This window comes from Phyllostomus hastatus, unplaced genomic scaffold, assembly GCF_019186645.2.
Source record: "Phyllostomus hastatus isolate PE091 unplaced genomic scaffold, TTU_PhHast_1.1 phas_scaffold_1066, whole genome shotgun sequence".
NCBI lineage: Eukaryota > Metazoa > Chordata > Mammalia > Chiroptera > Phyllostomidae > Phyllostomus > Phyllostomus hastatus.
In genome coordinates, this window is record NW_025334004.1 from 9,401,823 (window position 1) to 9,423,296 (window position 21,474).

Sequence of the window (21,474 nt, forward strand, 5' to 3'; positions counted from 1 at the left end):
TACACACAATCATAAACCTGCACTAAATCCTGTAGCTGGGGTTCAAATCCTGGCTCAACCACTAACTAGCTTTAACCAAATTACCTAACTTCTCTGTACTTTCTACCCCTCTGTGCAATATAAATAGGGCTAAAAATAGTTACCTGTTTTGTGTTTGTGGTGGTGAGGATAAAGTAAGGTAATATTTACCCTAGTACCCAGCAAGTGTTTAGTAAATGTGAACGATTATTTGTATTCTATGTGCCAGGCATTGTGCTGGGCAGTGAGGTTATGACAGTGAGCAGAACAGGTACGACCTTTTGCATTCATAGAAACTGTGAACTAGTTAGACCAGAAAACATGTAATTGCAACGTATTTTGTGGCATAAGCTAAGGAAGGACAGTGTACTATGCAGCCACATGAAAAGAGCATGTGAACAGATTTAAGGATTAGGGGAAGCCTCCTGAAGTGAACAGTCTAAGGCCTGAAGGAAGTTCATGATTTGTCTTCGGTAATTTTATGTAGGTCTGTGTTCCATAAGCCTTTACTCCTGTCTCACAGTTATCACTTAATAAATACAAACTGAATCAATGTTAAATAAATTATTCCAAAATGCTCACTTAAATCCCTCATTTGTAAGACCAAGCCGTTTCCTTGTTGGCAGTTTGCTGTTGCAGAAAGGGTGCCAGTATGTGGAATGCTAAGTGTTCAGGCTTTGGCATCAGATAATGTGGCTCTGCTTCTCTGTAAAGCATGTGTGAGAACTAAATATGTATATGAAGCATTTAGCACTGTACCTAGGACATAGTAAGCAACCACAAAATGATTACTACTATTTTTATGACTACCATTTCTTTGAGGTTTCTGTCATCTTTCTGCATACAATTACTTACATGATTGTAATGTAGGTTTACATGTTATTCTGTCTTTTGGTCCAGATTGCAGGATTTCCTATCCAGATGCCATACACTGATATACAGTCAATTGTTGATGCCGTGTATCAAACTGGAATTCACTCCTCTGAATTTCCCCATACAGAATTTGCTCTTGCTGTGTACATTCATCCATACCCAAACAACATATTATCTGTGTGGGTCTACCTGGCTTCCTTAACTCGACAACAGTGAAAAGGAAGAAGGGAAAAGGAAAAGTTGTACCATAGGCCCCCAGACCAGAAGCAACCTGAACTTTTCCAGTACTTTGGTATTTTGCGACTTATCCTCAGCCAAGTATGAACCTACCTTTTGGTTCACTTATAGAATTGGGCACCATGAAAACTCACTCCCTGAGTCCTTGAAGATAAGTCTAGATGACCTCCTCACCAGATACCTCCTCAAGGAGGACTCTTTGGGAAGTCTGGTGGCCTTGGGTTTTACTCTGGGAAAGAAGCAATTCTGGCCTTTCCCTCTAAAGCCAGTGTTAAGTGTTGCTCAGATGGTGGGCCTCATACCACCTTCATCAAAATCACCTGGAAAGCCCCATTGAAAATGCAGATTCCCACCCCACTCAAGGCCTACTGAATCAGAATCTCTGGGAGTGGAGCTCTAGAACCTACAGTATTTTAAACAAGCTCCCCAGGTAATTCTGATGACCTGTTAAGAATTAGAACCCTGCCTTACAGTGTTATAATTACTAAAGTAAAGCTGGTATGTTTGATGCTGGTCTGATGCAATCCCAGATAGAAGTTATTCAAACAGAAACCATCAGATCATTGCCTCTCATCAAGTAAAAGATGAATTCGCTGATGAAGAATAATAGGAAAACCTGATATGTTGGGTTGAGGACTCAGGTCAGCTTCTGGGAGCTTCTCAAAAGCTTTAACTTGGGATGCTACTAATGGGAGGTTCTTTCAGCTCCAAGTATTTGTAAGGGACCCAGGAAACTAATGAGCTTTCCTGATGCTATGAAAAAGGGAGAATATGGTTGTACCAAATCTTAAGACTCTTTTTTTTAAAAGTTCTTTTTGTTTAATTGTTGTTCAAGTACAGTTGTGTCCATTTTCATCCCACCATGCCCTCCGGCCCCACCCATCCCTACCCCCTACTCTCAAACCTACCCCCTTTGGCTTTGTCCATACGTCCTTAGGACTCCTTTTTTTCTTAGCAAACTCCCCATTCTGCTTCTGGCACTTTCCTGCTGCTTTCCTCTCCCAGTGATGGCCGAAAGGAAGTCCATTGAGATACTGGAAGCCCCTCAAGAAAGAGTGGACAAAGATCTAAGTAGGAAACTTTGTATTTTCTTGTAGTTTTTTATTGTTCTAAGAAAGTATTTATACAGTTTACTTAAATGTTATATAACAACTTACTTGTTCAAAAAAAAAATCAAAGGATACAGATTTCCAAAGTTTGATGAGAGTAGTTTCATATGAGGTAAGGGTAAGAGGAAGAAAATTCACCTCTTGCATTGAAGGAGCATGGGAGCCTTTTGGGTCACTTTCACAAACAGAGAGCAGGGACTGCAAATTCAGCCTCAGGTACCCCTCACTCTGCATCCTCTCCACAATACATCTGCATAGGCTGGTGCCAGAGAAGACCTTATTTATTTGTAGTGTTGTCAGACTTAGACCAAATTTGAGATTACTAGAAAAGCAAAAAAAAGTAGGGATGTGCGTGAAAGAATGTTTTTTCTCCCATGTTAAAACCTAATTGTGCATAAGAAAACTGATCAAAATTTTAGTTTTTATTTAAATGCTTGTGTTTAAAGGGGATATGAAGTTTTGTTATTAACCAGTTTCTCATGTTGATTGGGGTAATGCCAACTGTTATCTGTGGAAAGACAAGGTTGCAAAGAAATGCTGCATTCATGCAGTTCATTTCCGTGGCACTTAGTATGTCTATATAGCTATTCTGTTAGTTGTTTATGGTTTTAGAATTGATAGGCCACTTAAGAATAAGGCAGAAAGTGTTCATAGACAAGCATGCAGGACTTTTCTGTGTTAAATGCATTTCTTTACATGTGTGCTGTATGTGTTTCTCAAATAAAAATTTTTCCCCAACATTGTGTGATTGTCTGCAGTGAACCGTTTTCATTTGACTGTTTAAGAAATACATTAAGTGTAACATGTAATTTTAAAGTTCTTTAAATCATTCCACGAATAATTACAGAGAATTCCATATGTACCAGACTTCAGAATGTGCTGAAGTAGGGCAGTGAAAAGTCAAAGGTTCTACCCATGTAAAGCTTATATTCTTAAACTGGAAACAGAACATAAGCAAATAAACAATAAATAAGTGAGATAATTTCAAGTGATGAGTATAATAAAGGGAACACATAGGGTGGGGTGTTGAAAGGGACTTTGATGAGGTTAGAGGGTAGTAGCAGAGAAGCCAGGAAAGACTTTTCTGAAGAGACAACGTTTTACCTAAGATTTAAAAGATGCTTTATCGCCCTGACCAGTGAGGCTCAGTTGTTTGTTCCACAAAGTTAAAGGTCGACAGTTTGCTTCCCAGTCAGGGCATATGCCTCAGTTGTGGGTTGTCTTGGTCAGGATGCATAGGAGAGGCAATGGATCAGTGTAACTCTCATGCATTGATGTTTCTCTCCCTCTCTTCCTCCTTCCCCTCTCTCTAAACATAAATAAAATCTTTTTTTGAAAAGATGATTTATCACTTAGAATTGCAGTCAGTTGCATGTAACAGAAACCTAATCACACTAGCTTAACCAAATAGGGATTGCTTTTTAACATAACAATGAAAACACCTGAAAATAGATGTAAGCAAAAATCTGTTAAAATTATGTATTAGGAAGATGAAGGGAGAAGGAAACATATGTGTGTGAAAGGAAATGTAAAGCATCTAAATCTTCATTTTCCAGGACAATATGTAAATATATCTAAAAATGATAAAATCATAATATAAGCATGTTATTTTAAAAGAGGATAGCAAATACTGTAAGAAGAAGCTACAGGAGTTCAAAGTGGTTGCCTCTTTAGAATGGGACTTGGGAGTGGGGAGGGAATGGAACAAGGAAGTGTTGCTTTTCATTATATGCCTTTTAGAAATATTTGAATTTTTAATGGGTATACATGAATTACTTTGATGCTCTTTAAATCTGAAACCTTTAAAACCGGATAATGATCAGAGCTTTATGGGGAGTGTTGAGCCTCTTACCCTACAGAAGCCTTTGCAACATGTGTGTGGCAAGAGCAAAGAACCCAAAATGTTAACGTCAGGAGCAATCCCAGTCATCACCCAGTTCACTTTACAGATAATGAACCTCAGTCTCAGAGGAGGGAAATGACCTTCTAAGGCCACTCCACTAGGAAGCAGCAAAGCAAGATCAAAGAACAAGAGCCCAGGGCTTCTGGTGTATAGTCCTTGGCTTCCACTCTAGCCATTGAAAGGAATCCTGAGTGTTGTTATGGAATATTCACCAGAATATACAGTAGGACAAAAGCTAGATACATGACAGAGAGTAAAACGTGCTATTATTTGTGCTCAAAATGGTGCAAGAGCATTATGTATATACATGGTGATAAAAACCTGGATATCACTAGAAATGTCGAAAGAAAACAGTAATAATGTTGTTTCTGGGAAGAACTGGAACAGAGGAGGGAAGGGGGCTCACTCGTCACATACAGTTTTTCACTGTTTGAATGTTTTACTATTTTCATGCGCGTTTTTTCTTTTTTTAAAAACAGTTTTAAATGAGTGGCTTTTCACTGCCTACAGTTAAGTGAGTTAGAAAATCTCTCCAGAGAATCTGGTCCCATGCTCATCTCTTGCCAAATCTGTCTTGTGCCTTATGCTGCTGGCACACTGCACTCTTTGCAGTTTCCTTACTCTGCTTGCTATGTAGTTCTGCCTTTTTTAACTTTCACACCTTTCCTGATTACTACTTCTGAGACTTGGAATGTTTTCCCTGTCTCCTTTTCACTCCAGGCATACACTAGCCTCCATACTCATTCCCAACATGCCTTCTCCTTAGGGCCTTTACATTGGCTGTTCCCTCTTCCTGGAACACTCAGCCATCAGATATCTGCATGCTCCCTCACTTCCCTTAGGCTTTTGCCCACCTCACCTTATAAGGCAATATCCACCCCCTGGCTTATTTCTCTTGGCATAATGCTCTCCAGTTCCATCCATGCTGTCAAAAAGGGTAGTATTCCATTGTGTAAATGTACCACAGTTTTTTAATCCAATCACTTACTGATGGGCACTTGGGTTGCTTCCAGCACTTGGCTATTGTAAATTGTGCTGCTATGAACATTGGGGTGCATGGGTTCTTTTGAATTGGTGTTTCAGGGTTCTTAGGGTATATTCCCAGCAGTGGAATTGCCAGGTCAAAAGGCAGTTCCATTTTTAGTGTTCTGAGGAAATCCCATACTGTTTTCCACAGTGACTAGACAAAGCCAAACAGGGCAAGTCTGAGGGCGGGAGGTGGGGATGGGTGGGGGGGGGCATGGTGGGTGGAAAATGGAGACAACTGTACTTGAAAAACAATTAAAAATATATAAAAATAAAATAAAAAACAATGTTCACCCAGTTTCATTCTCTTTTGTGTTTTTCTGTTTATTTTTTATACTACTTGTCACGGTGTGTCTTTGTTGTTGTTTCTTTATTGTATTTCTCTCTCCACATTAGAATATAACTTTATGAGAGCAGACTTTATTTAGGAATTAAGTAAGTATGTAATTGTGTCCACCTTGGCCTAAAGGAATTAATGAAGAAATCATCATAAACCTAAATTTTGCATTTTAGGGACTTACAATCTAAGACACACTGGACAAATTATATATATTCACATACATATTAATCTATGAAATAAATGAACATTAAAGTCCTTTTATCATATGAGGCAAATCCAAAAAAAAATTTTAAATATCTCTGAACAAGTATCTCCCAGTGAGTAGCATCTTAAAAGTAGAAATCACGAGAAACAACCTATTTACTACACTGATGATTATAGTCTGTGACCCATTTTCTTGAAAGGATTCTTAAATAAGCCCTGAAAATGTAAGTTATTGGGAAGCCAAATTATTGTCATAAAGTTGCTTAGTGAAAATGAATTGGAACCTGAGGAGATAGGTACTATTTAAATACCGTTACAAATGCCATGGAGCTTTTAGCCTGTGTCCATGTCCTCTCTACAGAACCTCTGCAACTGAGATAGGCCAGGGCCGCCTCTTCCTGGTTAAGGCTGGGCTAGGCTGGTCTCTGCCAACTTCTGCTTCTGAGTTTCCCTTGTCTTGCCATTGGTCCCTGTAGCCCTGCTCTTCTGTACATAAGCATTGTCTCATATCTGCAGCTGTTCTTCAAGTGTATGAAGATGTCATTGTCAAATTCATGTAACATAGATTTATCACTTTACAGCAGCTCTTTATCATGAGACTTTTGGGACAAAGGATACTAACTGAATGGGATAGTGTTCTGTGATTTATTTTTTAATATTGAAAGAGGTTGATTATATTCTTAGGAAAACGAGGATCACTGTCCTGGGCTGACTATCCACTTCTGTTGTGATATTCCACCAAACAGGTTTAAAATACAGTTGATTAAACGTCTGCTCATCATATTTCAGGTCCCATATTATCTTAATTGATGTTGGAGTGTTTCCATACTTTGGTAGTTTCTTGATTTAGGACCTCACATAGTTAATTACATCCACTATGAAATTGACAAACTAGGTTATTAAAGGTAATCGTAACTTTTTTCAAAGTTTTTGGGAATCGCTAAAGCAAAGGAAATAAAGAAGGGGGAGAGATTAATTAGGGTTCTAGAAGGAGGTTTAAAAATTTTTAAAGACAGCAAAATTTCACAAGAGAAAGTGCCTTAGTGGCTGTGGAAATGGCCAAAGCAAGAATGCAGGAACTGATAATCCCTGTAAGCAGCGCATAGTACGTACGGGACTGTTGTACTGTGAGATGAGGCATTCTGAATCCAACCTGTGAAGGGTTATAAACGCCAAGCTGAGGCATGGGACCTTAATTCTGTGGGCACCAGGGAGCCATCAAAGGTTCTCAGCAGGTGAGTGGCACGACCGGACTGGCCACCAGAATAATAATTAACATAATTTTTCCGGTGCTCCCTTCCGACTTCTGCCCACCCCTCAGGCAGGCTTCGCGGCGGGCGTCATTAGGGTTCCGACTACCCGAACCCCGGGGTCATGCTGGGCGAGCAGGGGATGCTGCCCGGGCCAGACCGGAGCAGGCAAGCCTTCGCCCGGCGTTACACCTGGGCCGGGCCGGGCGCCGATTGGATGCTCGGTGTGACCCCGCTGTATCGCGAGACGAGATTGGCAGCGGCAGGGCCGCATGTGCCCCCGCGCTGGCTTTGTACGCGGAGCCGCCTGCCGGTCCTTTAACAATGGGCGGCGCGAGCGCCCAGGCGCTGGGCCTGAGCTGAGGCCAGCGCTTCACGGGCGACTGTCTGCAGCATGAGCGGGGCCGGGATACCCCTCATGCTCGCGGGGCTGGGGCTGTGAGGGCCGCGGTTCTGGGTAAGGGAGGCCGCTGTGGGACCTGCAGGCCTGGGCTGGGCGGCCGGACACCAGACCCGCCCTGCCCGGCCTTTTGTTCGCCTTTCTGGGGCCGCGCGACACAGTGCGCTCCTCGGGTCGAGGAGGAGGCGGCCTGGTGCGGGCCAGGCCTCGGGGAGACTCCCAGGGTGGAGGGGTGGGGAGCGAGCGCCCGACCGTCTGCTGCGGTGACTCTGCCCTGGGCGGGCGTTCGTCTCCGGGTTTCTCTGCGGGAGGTTTTCCCGGCAGGGGGGCTGTGACTGGTGTCAAGTCTCTCTCCTCCTCAGGGCGGGCGGGAGAATTCGAACCCAGATCCCGGGGAGCTCAAGGCCGGTTCCCCCCTCCAGGCTTCCCGAGTGCGGTGGGAACTCGGGCCCCAGTTACTCGCATTTCCCCGGCACCCGGTCCGGCAGTTTTTTTGTTTTTTGTTTTTTTTATTCCAGAATAAGCCAGTTCCTCCTAACTGGGTAGCTCGGGTCCCCTCCGTGTAGCATCGGGGAACTGGTTTGTATCCTGCTGGTTTTAGGACCAGTCAGGTGAAAGTGAACGGTCCCTTCGAGTGGCCTGAGGTCACACCCCTCAGGGAGGGGGCGCGGACGGTCTTCAGGAGGGAGCTGGCAGTGACCGCGTCTGGGGTGTGTCTTACAGACTGAAGTTGCCTCGTCTGGCCAGGCGCGCCGCCGGGTCTCATGGAGCTGGAGGGGCAGTGGTGGCGGGGACAGCTGGCTGCAGATATTCATCAGGCCCTTCGGTACAAGGTAACCTTGATGCCCGTACCTTTCCACCGGGTATTTGGCGTCTCCCGCCAGTAGTATGAATCTCTGCTCTCTGAACAGTCAGGTTCCTCAACGACTAGTTTCCAAACCAGAAAAGGCGAGTTTGCTGATTTGCTCAAGGTTAATTGACTTCTTGGCTTCTTCCCTGGATGTCAGGAAAATCTGCAACTTAAATGGAGGGGGTGGGGGTGGGGGCATGGTAGTTGGAAAAGAGAAGGTGTGAAAAGACATTCTAATGTTGTTTCCAGGTGGAATAGGGATCTGATATTGTACTTAAAAAGCCAGTGGACATTTTATTGGGCAGAGCAGCCCTCGTTCTGTATTCGGTGTTGCATGCAGTTGTGTAATGTCACACTTGCACATAAATTCCCCAGCCTTTCCACTCACTTGCCGTGAGTCTTTGTACGAGTTACTTAATTTTGTTTCCTGATTTTTCTCATCCGTAAAATGAATAATATTAATAATAATAAAATGTGCCTATGGGATGATTGTGAAGATTAAACGAGTCGATACTGTACATGTGCTTAGAACTGTAATTGGCATACATTGTAGAAAGCACTAAAAAAATAACTCGTTATTCTCAACCCCCACACCCCAAGATTTGGGGCTGCCTCCTTAAGGTAAAAGGAGTTAGCTGCTTTTCCAGCTAATATCAAGAGCAGAAAGTAGACCTGGTATACTTAGTAGGTATTGGGGGAGAAGAATATGCTTTTCTGGCACAATGCATAGTGTTTTGTTGCTTTTACATAACAATATTACTCAGTATGTCACATCTTAGCATAATGAGTCAGTTCTGCTTCTTTGATAGAGAAGAGACCAGATCCAAAATTATCTCTAACTTGACTCAGTTTCACCATGGACAGAGAGAGCCACTTACTAGGTGTAGAAAATTAGAAAGAAGCAAAACAGCTGATACTTTAATAAAAAGGATGCTGATTGTTGCATTGAGAGATCCAGGGATGATAATGAGTTAAATCTTGATTTTTAAAAAATCAGGTTAAGTAGAATTAGAAAACCTAAGTTTGACTTAAATTGTTGCAGTTGTATCCTTTGTAAGGTTTGAGATTTCTAAATGCTACTTACTAATTCTGACATTCAGTCTCTTAGACACACTAAATAAACCTCAGTCTCCTAAAAGGTCTTTTATACCACAGAAGGTGTCGCCTATGGAATGGTTCTCTGGAGTGTTAAGAGAGCTGCAGGTTTTCTTCCACTTTGAAAATTGTCCCAGTACTGTTTTGGGTTTTGTTTTTTTTGTTTTTTTTTTTTTGCAGATAATGTCTTTCAGTTTTAAATGTTCTTTTCTAAGTGTTAGCTCTTTGTCTCTCTGGTATGTGGTGAAATTAATTACATATTTTTTAAATAACATCAAACTTAAAAGATTTTTCTTGTTGATTTCCATGTTTTCCCCCATCATTTTTGATTCTTATGTTTTATGTATAATTTTAATCCTGAGTGATTACCTGCATTCATTTTGTCAGTTGACATTGGAAGTGGATATTTTTCCCCAGTAGATTTGTTGAATGCTTTTGTGTATTAGGCTCTGGAGAGGATCCAAGGAATAAGACACAACTCTTGTTACTAAAGTTGCTTAGAACTATCAAAAGACAAGATAGTGGAGCATCTGAAGGAATGCCATTGGAAGTTATCTTGGGCCACCTGTGGTATGCTGTCCTGGGTTGTCTTTATTTTTATCTTTAAGCATTTGTAAGCCAAATGTCATGGTTTCACACAGTGGCCACACTTTATAAAGAATTTACATTAATTAGTAAAAGTTGAACCTGTGGAACTGGAGAGACCACTGTTTGTAATACATTGAATCAAGGAAAGTTAAAATGAACTTTTCTTATTAAAAAAATAGATGTTAATTCCAGACTGTTAATTAAGTGACTTAGTTGGATAATCATATGCTTATTTATTTATTCACAGTATTTGAGTACCTGCAGTGTACAAGGTGCTATGCCAGGTGTTAGAATGGTAACAGTGAATGAAATGACATGATGCTTGCCTTTTTGGAGTCTCATATAATTCAGAGTATCTGAATTTAGGTCTTCCTTTGGGCAGTTGCCATTTGAACAGTATGGAAGGTGTTCTGTGCTTATACCAAATGTTTGTGGAGGAGTAATTGGTGTAACTAATATTATGTCTACTAGGGAAGAGTAAAAATTACCACAAATGGAAATTTTCAACCCCATATGCCCACTATACTGTTTTTGTAAAATAAAATTAATTGCCTTCCCTTATGTATCCCCCTCACCAAAAAAAAAAAACCTACAAAGCAGCTGTCTTCTTACACTATGTCATCTTTTTCTTCTCATTGTTGTGCTCTGCATACTAGTGTCTTAGAGTACTTGGGGTAGTATTTTTAGGGCCCTTTATGATAGATGGAAGCAATGCTAGTAAGAAACTTTGAGAAAATCTCACAGAGTTGTACTTACACTTGTGAGTATTCCTTCTAGGTCTTTCTTTCCATCCTGACTAGACAGCTAACCCTTTCTGGGAAGGGGATGGTGCTTGGCATGTTGAGCTGAGGAGGATTGGAGAGCGGAGGTGGAGATGATAGGTCTCTTTGCCATGGTCCTATGGGATCCTGAGGAGCAGACGGGAACGAGAGTGTTCAGTTCTAGGGTATCAGTGATAGACAGAAAAAACATGTAAGCTGAGAAAAGCATAGGTCATTTTGTCATGCTTGCGTAACTATAGAGCCTGGGGAAGAAGTAGATCTGATAGCCATCTGGTAAGCACTTGTACTTTATGATTTAAAATCATAAAAAGAAAATGTATTGGGCACATTGTTTAAAATTTCCAACTGATGGCCCTTGGGGTTCTTGCCTTTGTTTTGTCTTCAATTAATAAAGTTACTATAGTTAAAAATAAAGTCCATCAGTGTTTTCCAGCTGTTTCCCAGTGAGTCTTTAAGACCTTGTTCAGGCCTCTTTTGCATTAAGCCCACTCTGGCTTTGTTTTTTCCCAACAACCCAACCCTGAACTGCTGGGGACCTCCCTGCTCAGTGTCCTATACTACCTTGTAAGTACTGTATTATGTTCTGGTAATCTTTGTATTTTCGTTCACCTGCTAGAGAGAGGCTTGAGATTGTTTTCCAGCTCTTATCTTAGCACAGTGTCTGCTACATAGATAATGCTCAAGAAATGTCATGTGAGGACAGGAAAGAAAGGTGAAATTTGAGATTGTAGCACATTTATACCATTGTAAAGGTCTACAGAAATGATAAAGAAGAAAAGAAAAGCCCTAGGGACTGCCTAAGAAATTGAGATGCTCCCTTTATTTGGAGAAATTAAATTTTTTATCTTCAAAGAGCCAAGCCAGCCTAAACCAATGTATTTTTTTCCTCAGTAGCATTTGTTTTGCTTTTCTCACTTAACATGAAAATTAAAAACATAAAATGTTATTAATAGTTTTTTAAATTTTAAATGATAAATGCATATGGTTAAAATTTGGATGGTATAAGAAGGATTAAAATGAGCTTTCCCCAACCTCACTATAAGGTTACCACTATTATTGTTTTTTGTTTCTTGTAAAGACAGTAAATTAATGTACCTGCAAATAAATTATTTTTGTTGTTGATGTAAGAGGTCAAATATATATTCTATACCTTCCTTCCACACCAGGCTCACTCAATTTATCAAATTTTTCCATATCAACACATACAGGTCTGCTGTCCTTTAATGTTTGCAATGAATCAGTGTCCCATAGTTTATTTAATCGGTTCCCTGTTAATGGACATCAAGCTTTTATCTAATTACAGTTAAAAAAATTTTTTTATTGATTGATTTTAGAGGGGGAGGAAAGAGACATCTGTTTGTTGTTTTACTTATGTAGGCATTCCATTGGTTGATTCTTGTTTGTGCCCTGACCAGAGATGGAACTCACAACCTTGGAGCATTGAGACAATGCTCTAACCAATTTAGCTACCTGGTTTACTATGAGACAATTGTAGATTCGCATGCAACTGTAAGAAATAGTACAGGAGATCCCCTGTACCCTTTTCCCAGTTCTTCCAGTGGTAACATCTTGTAAAAGTATACTGCAGTTATCACAATCAAGATATTGATGTTTATATACTCAGGATACAGAATGTTTTCTGTCACCACAGTGATCTCTTTCTTGTGTTATGCCTTTATAGCCACACCCTTTTCTCTGCCACCCTCATTCCCCCCTCCTGTTAACCCCTGGCAACCACTAATCTGTTCTTCATTTCTGTAATTTTGTCATCTCAAGAATGTTAGTTATATAAATGGAATTATACAGTATGTGTCCTTTTGAAATTGTCTGTATTCACTCAGCATAATTCTCTGGAGATCCATCCAAATTGTTGGACATAAAGCTTTTTATTCCATTATCATGCTATTGAAAATGGGTCTGCAAAGGACCTGATATTTAGGGTAAATTCCTAAGCCTAGTGTTGCCACATTAAAGGGTATCTGCAATCTGCATTTTAAAAAATTTATTATTACCTACTTGTCCTTCAGAAGGTTATATTGTGAACCTGACCAATAATATCTGGGAGTTCCTATTTTCACTCTTGATATCATAAACAAAAATTAATAAAATATAATGTGGTAAGTGAAAAACTATGATTTTTTAATTTTGAATGTGATGAGGTATATTTTTATATGTTGTTGGTCCTATTTTTTTCTACAAACTGTTCATATTTGTTGCCTTTTTCCTATTGATTTATGAGTTCTCTGTATAGTGATTAACTCTTATCCTATGTGTCAGAAATATTTAATTTAAATTCATCTGTTCTTCCCTAATTTGAAATGTCATTGTTATCAAATAAGTTCTTCTATTCAAGAAAAAGGAATGTCTTTCCATGTATGCAGGTCTTCCATACTCCTGCAGAATTTTAGTATCATGTTCATATAGTGCTGGCATGTATAGGTTTATTCCTAGGTACTTTAATTTTTATAGTTACTGTATATGGAATATTCTATTTTCTAACCAGCTTTTAGTATACAGAAAAGTTGTTGATTTTTTAATATTAATTTTGTAAATAGCCATCATACTGATTTCTACATGTCTTACTATTAATAGTAAACAATCTTACTATTTCTACACTTTTTTTTCTGTTTTTTCTTGTTTCTTTCTGGATATAAATGCTATCATTTGAAAAATAATAACTTTGTTTCTGAGAGTGTCTTTGATTCTTCCTTTCCAATAATTAAACCTTTCCTTTTCTGTTTGGATTGGTTAGTATTCACAGAATAATGTTAAATAATAATATGCAGTAGTCAGTATTAGAATGCTAATCATTTTATTGTTTCACATACAAGTGAGATGCTGGCTTTTATATTTGAGATCTTTTTCTCTCCCTTCATTAAACAAATATGGATCTGTTATTTCTCTCAGGGTCACCTTTGTGCAGATGCTATTTTGACATCTATCAAAGTGATTGTGCATATTTATGTGTGAAGTATTATTTTGATTTATATTAATATATTTTCTAATATCAAACCATCCTTGCATTCCTGGGATGTACTACAATTGAAACTCTTTGGATATATTACTAAATTATATTGGATAATATAGTTTTAATTTATTTCCTGTTTTTTAAATCTATTAGGGTGACATTTGTTAATAAGATTACATAGGTTTCAAGTGTACAGTTCTGTGATACACCATCTGTGTATTGCATTGTGTGCCCACCACCCAAAGTCAGATCTTCTATCACTATATATTAGACAAAAATATTGAATGCTTCACAAATCAGCATGTCATCCTTGCACAGGGGCCCTGCTAATCTTCCCTGTATTGTTCCAAATTTAGTAAGCACACATTGGATACTATTTTATCTAAAATTTTATACCTTATTAAGTAAGGTTGCTATGTAACTTCCATTTCTTGTGTTTGTTTATTGAAAAATGTGTATGAAATAAAATTTACCACTTAAATCATTTTTAAGTGTACAATTTAGTGACATGAGATACAAATTCACATAGCTACCATAACCACTGTCCATCTTCAGAACTTTCTCTTCTTCCTAAACTGAAACTTCATACTCATTAAACAATAACTCCCTATTTTCCCTGCCCTGCAGTGCCTAGGAACCACAGTTCTACTCTCTGCCTCTATGACTTTGACCATTCTAGGTGCCACATACAAGTGGAATCATACAATATTTGTCTTTCTGTGTCTGGCTGATTTCACTTAGTATACTGTCTTATGGTTTGTCTGTGCTGTAGCATATATTACAATTTCATTTCTTTTTAAGGCTGAATAACAATCCATTGTATGTATATACCACATTTTGTTCATTCATTTGTTGACAGACACTTTGGTTGTCTGTTTCCACCTTTTGGCTATTGTGAATAATGCTACTATGAATATGGATATACGGCTATCTGTTTGAGTCCCTACATTTAATTCTTCGGGACATATGGCTAAAAATGAAATTGCTGGGTCATATGGTATTTCTACATTAATTTTGGGAAGAATTATAATACTGTTGTTCACAGTGGCATCACAGTCTTATATCCACTAGTACACACGGGTTCCAATTTTTCCACATATTTGTCAGCATTTATTTACTGTTCACTCTGTTTTTTTGTTTTTGTTTTTTTTTTTTATGAGAGCAGTTCTGATGGGTATGAAGCAGTATCTCAGTGGTTTTTATTTGCATTTTTCTAATGAGTAGTGACATTGAGTTTCTTTACATGGGTCTATTGACCATTTTCTTTGGAGAAATGTTTATTTTAGTCCTTTGCATACTTTTTAAATGAGTTGGCTGTTTTTTGTTGAATTGTATATATAAAAAAATAATTTCTTTTTTTAATATTTTTTGTTTATGCAATTACAGTTGTCCCAATTTGTCACCCTTTGCCTCCCTCCACCCAGGCTGCCCCCACTCCCAGTCAGTCCCCACACCATTGTCCATGTCCATGGGTCATACATACCTATACGCTCTTTGACTAATCCCATTACTTCAACCAGTCCCCACTTCTCCCACCTCTCCTACAGCTGTTAGTCTGTTCCCTGTATCCATGCCTCCGATTCTATGTTTGTTTATTACTTTATCTTGTTTATTAGATTCCGCTTATAAGTGAGATCATAGGATACTTGTCTTTCACTGACTGGCTTATTTCACTTAGCATAATAGTTTCCAGTTCCATGTCACAAAAGGTAAGAATTCCTTCTCTTTTTTACTGCCACATAGTGTTCCATTGTATAAATGTATCACAGCTTTTTTTGCCCACTTATCTACTGATGGGCACTTAGGCTGTTTCCAAATCTTGGCTATTATATATAAATAATGCTGCTATGAACATAGGGATGCATAAATTCTTTTGAATTAGTATTTCAGAATTGTTAGGCTATATTCCCAGAAGTGGAATTGCTGGGTTAAACAGCAGTTCCATTTTTAATTTTTACTGTTTTCCACAGTGGCTGCAACTAGTCTGCATTCCCACTAACACTTCACTAGGGTTCCCTTTTCTCCACATCCTCGCCAGGACTTCTTGTTTGTTGATTTATTAATGATAGCCATTTTGGCAGGTATGAGGTGATAGTTCATTGTGGTTTTAATTTGCAATTCTCTGATGACTAGTGAACTTGAGCATTTTTTCATATGTCTATGGGCCATCTGTAGGTCCTCCTTGGAGAAGTGTCTGTTCATGTCCTTTGTCCATTTTTTAATTGGGTTTTTTGTCTTCCTGATGTTGAGTCATATAAGTTCTTTATATATTTCAGAGATTAAACCCTTGTCCTGTGTATTGTTGACAAATATGTTTTCCAATACAGTGGGTTCCCTTTTCATTTCAATTATACTTACTTTAACAGTGCAGAAGCTTTTTAATTTGATATAGTCCCATTTGTTTACTTTTTCCTTTGTTTCCCTTGCCCTAGGAGATGTATTGGCAAACGTATTTCTATGTGAGATACCTGAAATTTTACTGCCAAGTCTTCCTTTAGGATTGTTATGGTATCATGATTTTAAGTCTTTTCTCAATTTTGAGCTTATTCTTGTGTATGGATGGTGTAAGTTGGTGGTCTAGTTTCATTGTTTGTGCATGTACCAGTCCAGTTCTTTCAACACCATTTATTGAAGAAACTGTCTTTACTCCAAGGTTTGCTCTTGCATCCTTTGTCAAATATTAATTGACTATTAAAGATATGGGTTTATTTCTGGGCTCTCTATTCTGTTCCATTGATCTATGTGTCTGTTCTTATGCCAGTACCAGGCTGTTTGATTTCAGTGGCCTTACAGTGTAGTTTGATATCAGGTATTGTGATCCCTCCAACTTTGTTCTTTTTTCTCAGGATTGCTGAGGCTATTTGGGTCATTTTTGGTTCCACATACATTTTTGGAATATTTGTTCTAGATCTGTGAAATATGCCCTTAGTATTTTAATACGAATTGCATTGAATCTATAGGTTGCTTTGGGTAGAATGGACATTTTAATGATCTCAGTTCTTCTAATCTGTTAACATGGTATATGCTCCCACTTATTTGTATCTTTCTCAGTTTCTGTCTTCAGTGTCTTACAGTTTCCTGAGTATGAGTCTTTTACTTCCATGGTTAAATTTATTCCTAGGTACCTTATTTGTTGTTGTTGTTGTTGTTGTTGTTGTTGTTGTATTAGTAAATGGGAATGTTTTCTTAATTTCTCTTTCTGATAGTTTGTTATTGGTATATAAAAATGCCATCAATTTCCAAGTATTGATTTTGTATCCTTCTACTTCGCTGAATTCATATATTAGGTCTAGTAGTTTTTTGGTGGAGTTTACAGAGTTTTCTAAGTATAATATCATGTTATTTGCGAATAAGGACAGTTTTACATCCTTTCAAATTTGGATGCCTTTTATTTTTCCTTCTTGTCTGATTGTTATGGCTAGGACTTCCAGTACTATGTTGAATAAGGATGGTGAAAGCGGACATCCCTGTCTTGTTCCTGATCTTAAGAGGAACACTATTAGTTTTTGCCCATTGAGTAGGATGCTAGTTGTGGTTTTTAGTATGTGGGCTTTATTATGTTGCAGTATGATCCCTCTATTCCCACATTGCTGAGTGTTTTTTATCATAAATGTATGCTGGATTTTAATGAATTTTTTTCTGTATCTGTTGACATGATCATGTGATTTTTATTTTGTTTATGTGATGTATCACACTTACTGATTTGCGAATGTGGTACCAACCCTGCATCCCTGGAATAAATTGCACTTGATCATGGTGTATGATCTTTTTAATGTATTGCTGGATCACTTTTGTTAATATTTTGTTGAGAATTTTATCATCTATGTTAATCAGAGATGTTGGCGTGTAATTTTCTTTCTTTGTTGTGTCTTTACCTGGTTTTGGAATTAGGGTAATATTGCCTTGTAAAAACAGCTGGCAGGTCTTCTCTCCTCTTGAATTTTTTGGAATAGTTTGGGAAGGATAAGTGTTCTTTGAACGATTGGTAAAATTTGTCTGTGAAGCTATCTGGTCCAGGACTTTTGTTTGCTGGAAGTTTTTTTTTATTACTGCTTCAATTTCATTAGTTGCCATTGATCGATTCAGGTTTTCTGATTCTTCCTGATTCAGTTTTGAAATATTGTATGTTCTAGAAATTTATCCATTTAGCTCAGGTTGTCCAGTTTCTTGGCATATAGTTGTTCATAGTATTTTCTTAAAATCCTTTATATTTTTTTGGTATTAGTTGTTACTTCTGTTCACTTCTGATTTTATTTACTTGGGTCCTCTCTTTTTTTTTCTTGATGAGTCTGATTTTGTTGATCTTTTCGAAGAACCAGTTCCTGGATTCATTGGATCTTTTGAATTTTTTTTTCACTGCTATGTCAGCTACTTCTGCTCTGATCTTGATTATTCCTTTCTTATACTCGCTTTGAACTTTGTTTGTTGTTTTTCTAGTTATTTTAGGTCCAGTGTTGATTGTTTATTTGAGATTTTTCAGTCTTCATTTATTTTTTATTTTTTTAAGATTTTATTTATTTATTTTTATAGAGAGGGGAAGGGAAGAAGAAAGAGAGGGAGAGAACCATCAATGTGGGGTTGCCTCTCAAGTGCCCCGCAATGGGGACCTGCCCTGTAACCTAGGCATGTGCCCTGACTGGGAATCAAACTGGCAACTCTTTGGTTTGCAGTCCGGCGCTCAATCCACTGAGCCATGCCAGCCAGGGCTCAGTCTTCTTTAAACAGGCCTGTAATGTTATGAACTTCCCTCTTAGGACTACTTTCACTGTGTCCCATAAGTTTGGGGTTGTTGTATGTTTCATTTTCATTTGTTTCTAAGCTCTTTTTAATTTCTTCCTTGATCTTACTGATATCCCATTCATTATTTAATCTTAGTACATTCTATTTAGCCTCTAGCTATTTGAGTGTTTTGAGGTTTTTTTATTGAGATTGATTTCTAGTTTCACGCCATAGTGATCCAAGAAAATGCTTAATATGATTTCAAGTTTCTTGAATTTGTTAAGATTTATTTTGTATCCTACCATGTGGTGAATCTTTGAGAATGATTGATGTGTGCTTAAAAAGAATGTGTTTTCTGCTGCTTTGGGGTGAAATGTTCTATAAATATTAATTAAATCCATTTGATCTAGTGTGTCATTTAAGGTCACTATTTCCTTGTTGATATTTTGTTTGGAAGTTCTATCCATTGGTGGCAGTGGAGTGTTAAAATCCCCTACAATATCTGTATTACTGTGGACCTCTTCCTTAAAGTCCACCAAGGTTTTCTTTATATATGAAGGTGCTCCTATATTGGGTGCACATATGTTTACAAGGGCTATATCTTCCTGTTGGATTGATCCCTTTATGTAGTGACTTTCTTTGTCTCTTGTTATGGCCTTGTTTTGAAGTCTATTTTGTCAGATATATGTATTGTTCCCCCAGATTTTTTCTGTCTCTATTTGTATGGAATATTTTTTTCCATCCCTTCATTTTCAACCTGTGTAAATCGTTTGTTCTGTGGTGGATCTCTTGTAGGTAGCATAAATATGGGACAGGTTTTCTTATCAATTCAGCTACCCTATGTCTTTTGATTGGAGCATTTAATCCATTTACATTTAAGGTTATGAATGTTTAAGGTTATGAATGTAACCTTAAATGTAAATAGATGTTTATTCATTGCCATTTTTTCCCTTTGTACCTATGTTCTGCCCCCCTGACCTCTATTTTTTCTTCTTGTTCTTCAAGCATTGCCTGTAACATCTCTTGCGGTGCTGGTTTGGTGGTAATGAACTCCCTTAGCTTTTTTTTTTTTTGTCTGGGAAGCTCTTTTTTGCCTTCAGTTTTAAATTACAGCCTTGCTGGGTAGAGTGGTCTTGGTTCCAGGTTCTTGCTTTTCATTACTTTGAATACTTCCATTCCCTTCAGTTACTCTATTGAGAAATCAGCTAATAGCCTTCTTGGAACTCCCTTGTAAGTAATTAACTGTTTCTTTCTTGCTTCCTTTAATATATTCTCTTTGTCTTTAAGCTTGCCATTTTAATTATGGTGTGGCTTGATGTGGACCTCTCTGGGTTCATCTTGTTTTTTATTTTTTTTAAAGATTTTATTTCTTTATTCTTAGAGAGGGGAAGGGAGGGAGAAAGAGAGGGAGAGAAACATCAGTGTGTGACATGCTCCCTACTGGGGACCCAGGCATGTGCCCTAGACTGGAAATTGAACCAGCAACCCTTTGGTTCGCAGGCCAGCACTCAATCCACTGAGCCACATCAGCCAGGGCTCTTTGGGTTCATCTTGATTGGGACTCTCTGTGCTTCCTGAACTTCCTGAACTTGTGTGACATATTCCTTTACTAGGTTAGGGAAGTTTTCTATCATTATTTCTTCAAACAGGTTTTCTATCTCTTACTTTTTTTTTCTTCTGGTATCCTTATGATGTAGACGTTACGTGTCATGTCCCAGCATTCCCATAAACTATCATTCTTTTAAAGTCTTTTTTCTTTTTGTTGTGCTGATTGGATATTTTGTCCTATTTTGTCTTCCAGATTGCTGATTCGATCTTCTTCTTCATCTAGCCTGTTTTTAATTCCATCTAGTGTGTTCTTCATTTTAGATATTGAATTCTTCATTTCCAATTGTTTCTTATTCATAGTTTCTGTGTCCTTTTTTCATGCTGATGTAGTTCCCACTAAGTTAATTGTAGTTCTAAGTTCCTAGAGCATCCTTATAATCATTACTTTGAACCCTATGTCTGATAAATTGCTTGTCTTAATTTCATTTAGCTCTTTTTCTGGGTATTCCTCCTTTCCTTTCATTTGGAGGTTGTTTCTTTGTCTCCCCAGTTTAGCTGTCCCTTTTTGTTTGTTTCTATGTATTAGATAGATCTGCTTTGCCTTCTTCTCTTCATTGGGTGGCCTTATGTGGTAGGAGTATGGTGGAACTTTGTGATTCAGTCTGCTGGATCTCCTGAGTTGTGTGCTCTAGGAATGTCACTTGCATGGGTTATGTGGGCTCTCCTATTGTATTTGGGTTGATTGTTGTTGGCTCATTTGTTGGTGAGATCTCCTCTCTGGCTAGCTGGCTGGCTGGCTGGCTGGCTGGCTGAGAGGCTCAATCCCCACCACGTTTTGTATACTGTTGTACAGGTGCTGACAGAACAACAACAAAAAATAGCAAAGGTATTTCCCCAATAACAGGAGCAAAACAAATGACAAAAGACCAAAGAATAATAAAAGTGGAAAGAGCAATAGAATAGTAAATGAAAAAAAGAATATGAGAAGACCAAAGGAAAAAAAATGATTATAAGAGGAGAAGAGGAAGCAAAACAATAAGAGAAAGGAACAGGGACTTAGTCAAGATGGCAGCATAGGTAAATATGGCTCACCTCCTTGCACAGCCACATCAAAATTACAACTAAACTACAAAACAACCATTATTCAGAACCACCAGAAATCAAGATGAATGGAAGTCCTACAAGTACAGAATTCAAAAAGAAACCTTATTGAGACTTGTAGGAGGGGTGGAGACACAGAACAGGCTGGTCCTCCACCCATGTGTGGTGGATGAAATCCAACAGGGATATCTCAGGAGTGAAGAGTCTCAGCCCCACACCAGGTGCCCCAGCCCAGGGTTCCAGTGTGAGGAGGATAAGACCCCATAACTTCAGGCTGTAAAAGCCAGTGGGGATTGAGGTTGTGTTAGACAGAAGCTTTTGGATACCCAGGCAGTTCCTTGTAAAGAGCCTATGCATGGACTTACTTGGACTCATTCCCTCTGAGATCCAGTACCAGGTCAGAAGCTTGAAAGGCACCAGACATATATGTGGAGGAACTAAAATGTCTGGCATCAGGGAAAGA

At 38.5% G+C, this 21,474-nt stretch overlaps 2 protein-coding genes and 1 non-coding gene across 5 annotated transcripts in view; 2 read left to right on the plus strand and 1 right to left on the minus strand.

Annotated features, from left to right (window-relative positions):
* Window positions 1-2,967, plus strand: part of CC2D2B (coiled-coil and C2 domain containing 2B) — a 96,793-nt gene extending 93,826 nt beyond the window's left edge. The window contains exon 34 of the mRNA XM_045854389.1: window positions 919-2,967. Coding sequence (XP_045710345.1) covers window positions 919-1,107 — 189 coding nt within the window. The 3' untranslated portion in view covers window positions 1,108-2,967. The remainder of the gene's footprint in view (window positions 1-918) is intronic.
* A 4,272-nt stretch (window positions 2,968-7,239) lies between these two features.
* The window catches only part of CCNJ (cyclin J), a 33,288-nt gene continuing 19,053 nt past the window's right edge, over window positions 7,240-21,474 (plus strand). For all 3 annotated transcript variants that reach the window (XM_045854592.1, XM_045854594.1, XM_045854595.1), the window contains exons 1-2: window positions 7,240-7,417; window positions 8,084-8,193. In XM_045854592.1, coding sequence (XP_045710548.1) covers window positions 8,125-8,193 — 69 coding nt within the window. In that variant the 5' untranslated portion in view covers window positions 7,240-7,417; window positions 8,084-8,124. The remainder of the gene's footprint in view (window positions 7,418-8,083; window positions 8,194-21,474) is intronic.
* On the minus strand, window positions 13,917-14,020 carry LOC123829170. Its single transcript, XR_006787557.1, has one exon. It is a non-coding gene; the product is annotated as a U6 spliceosomal RNA (small nuclear RNA).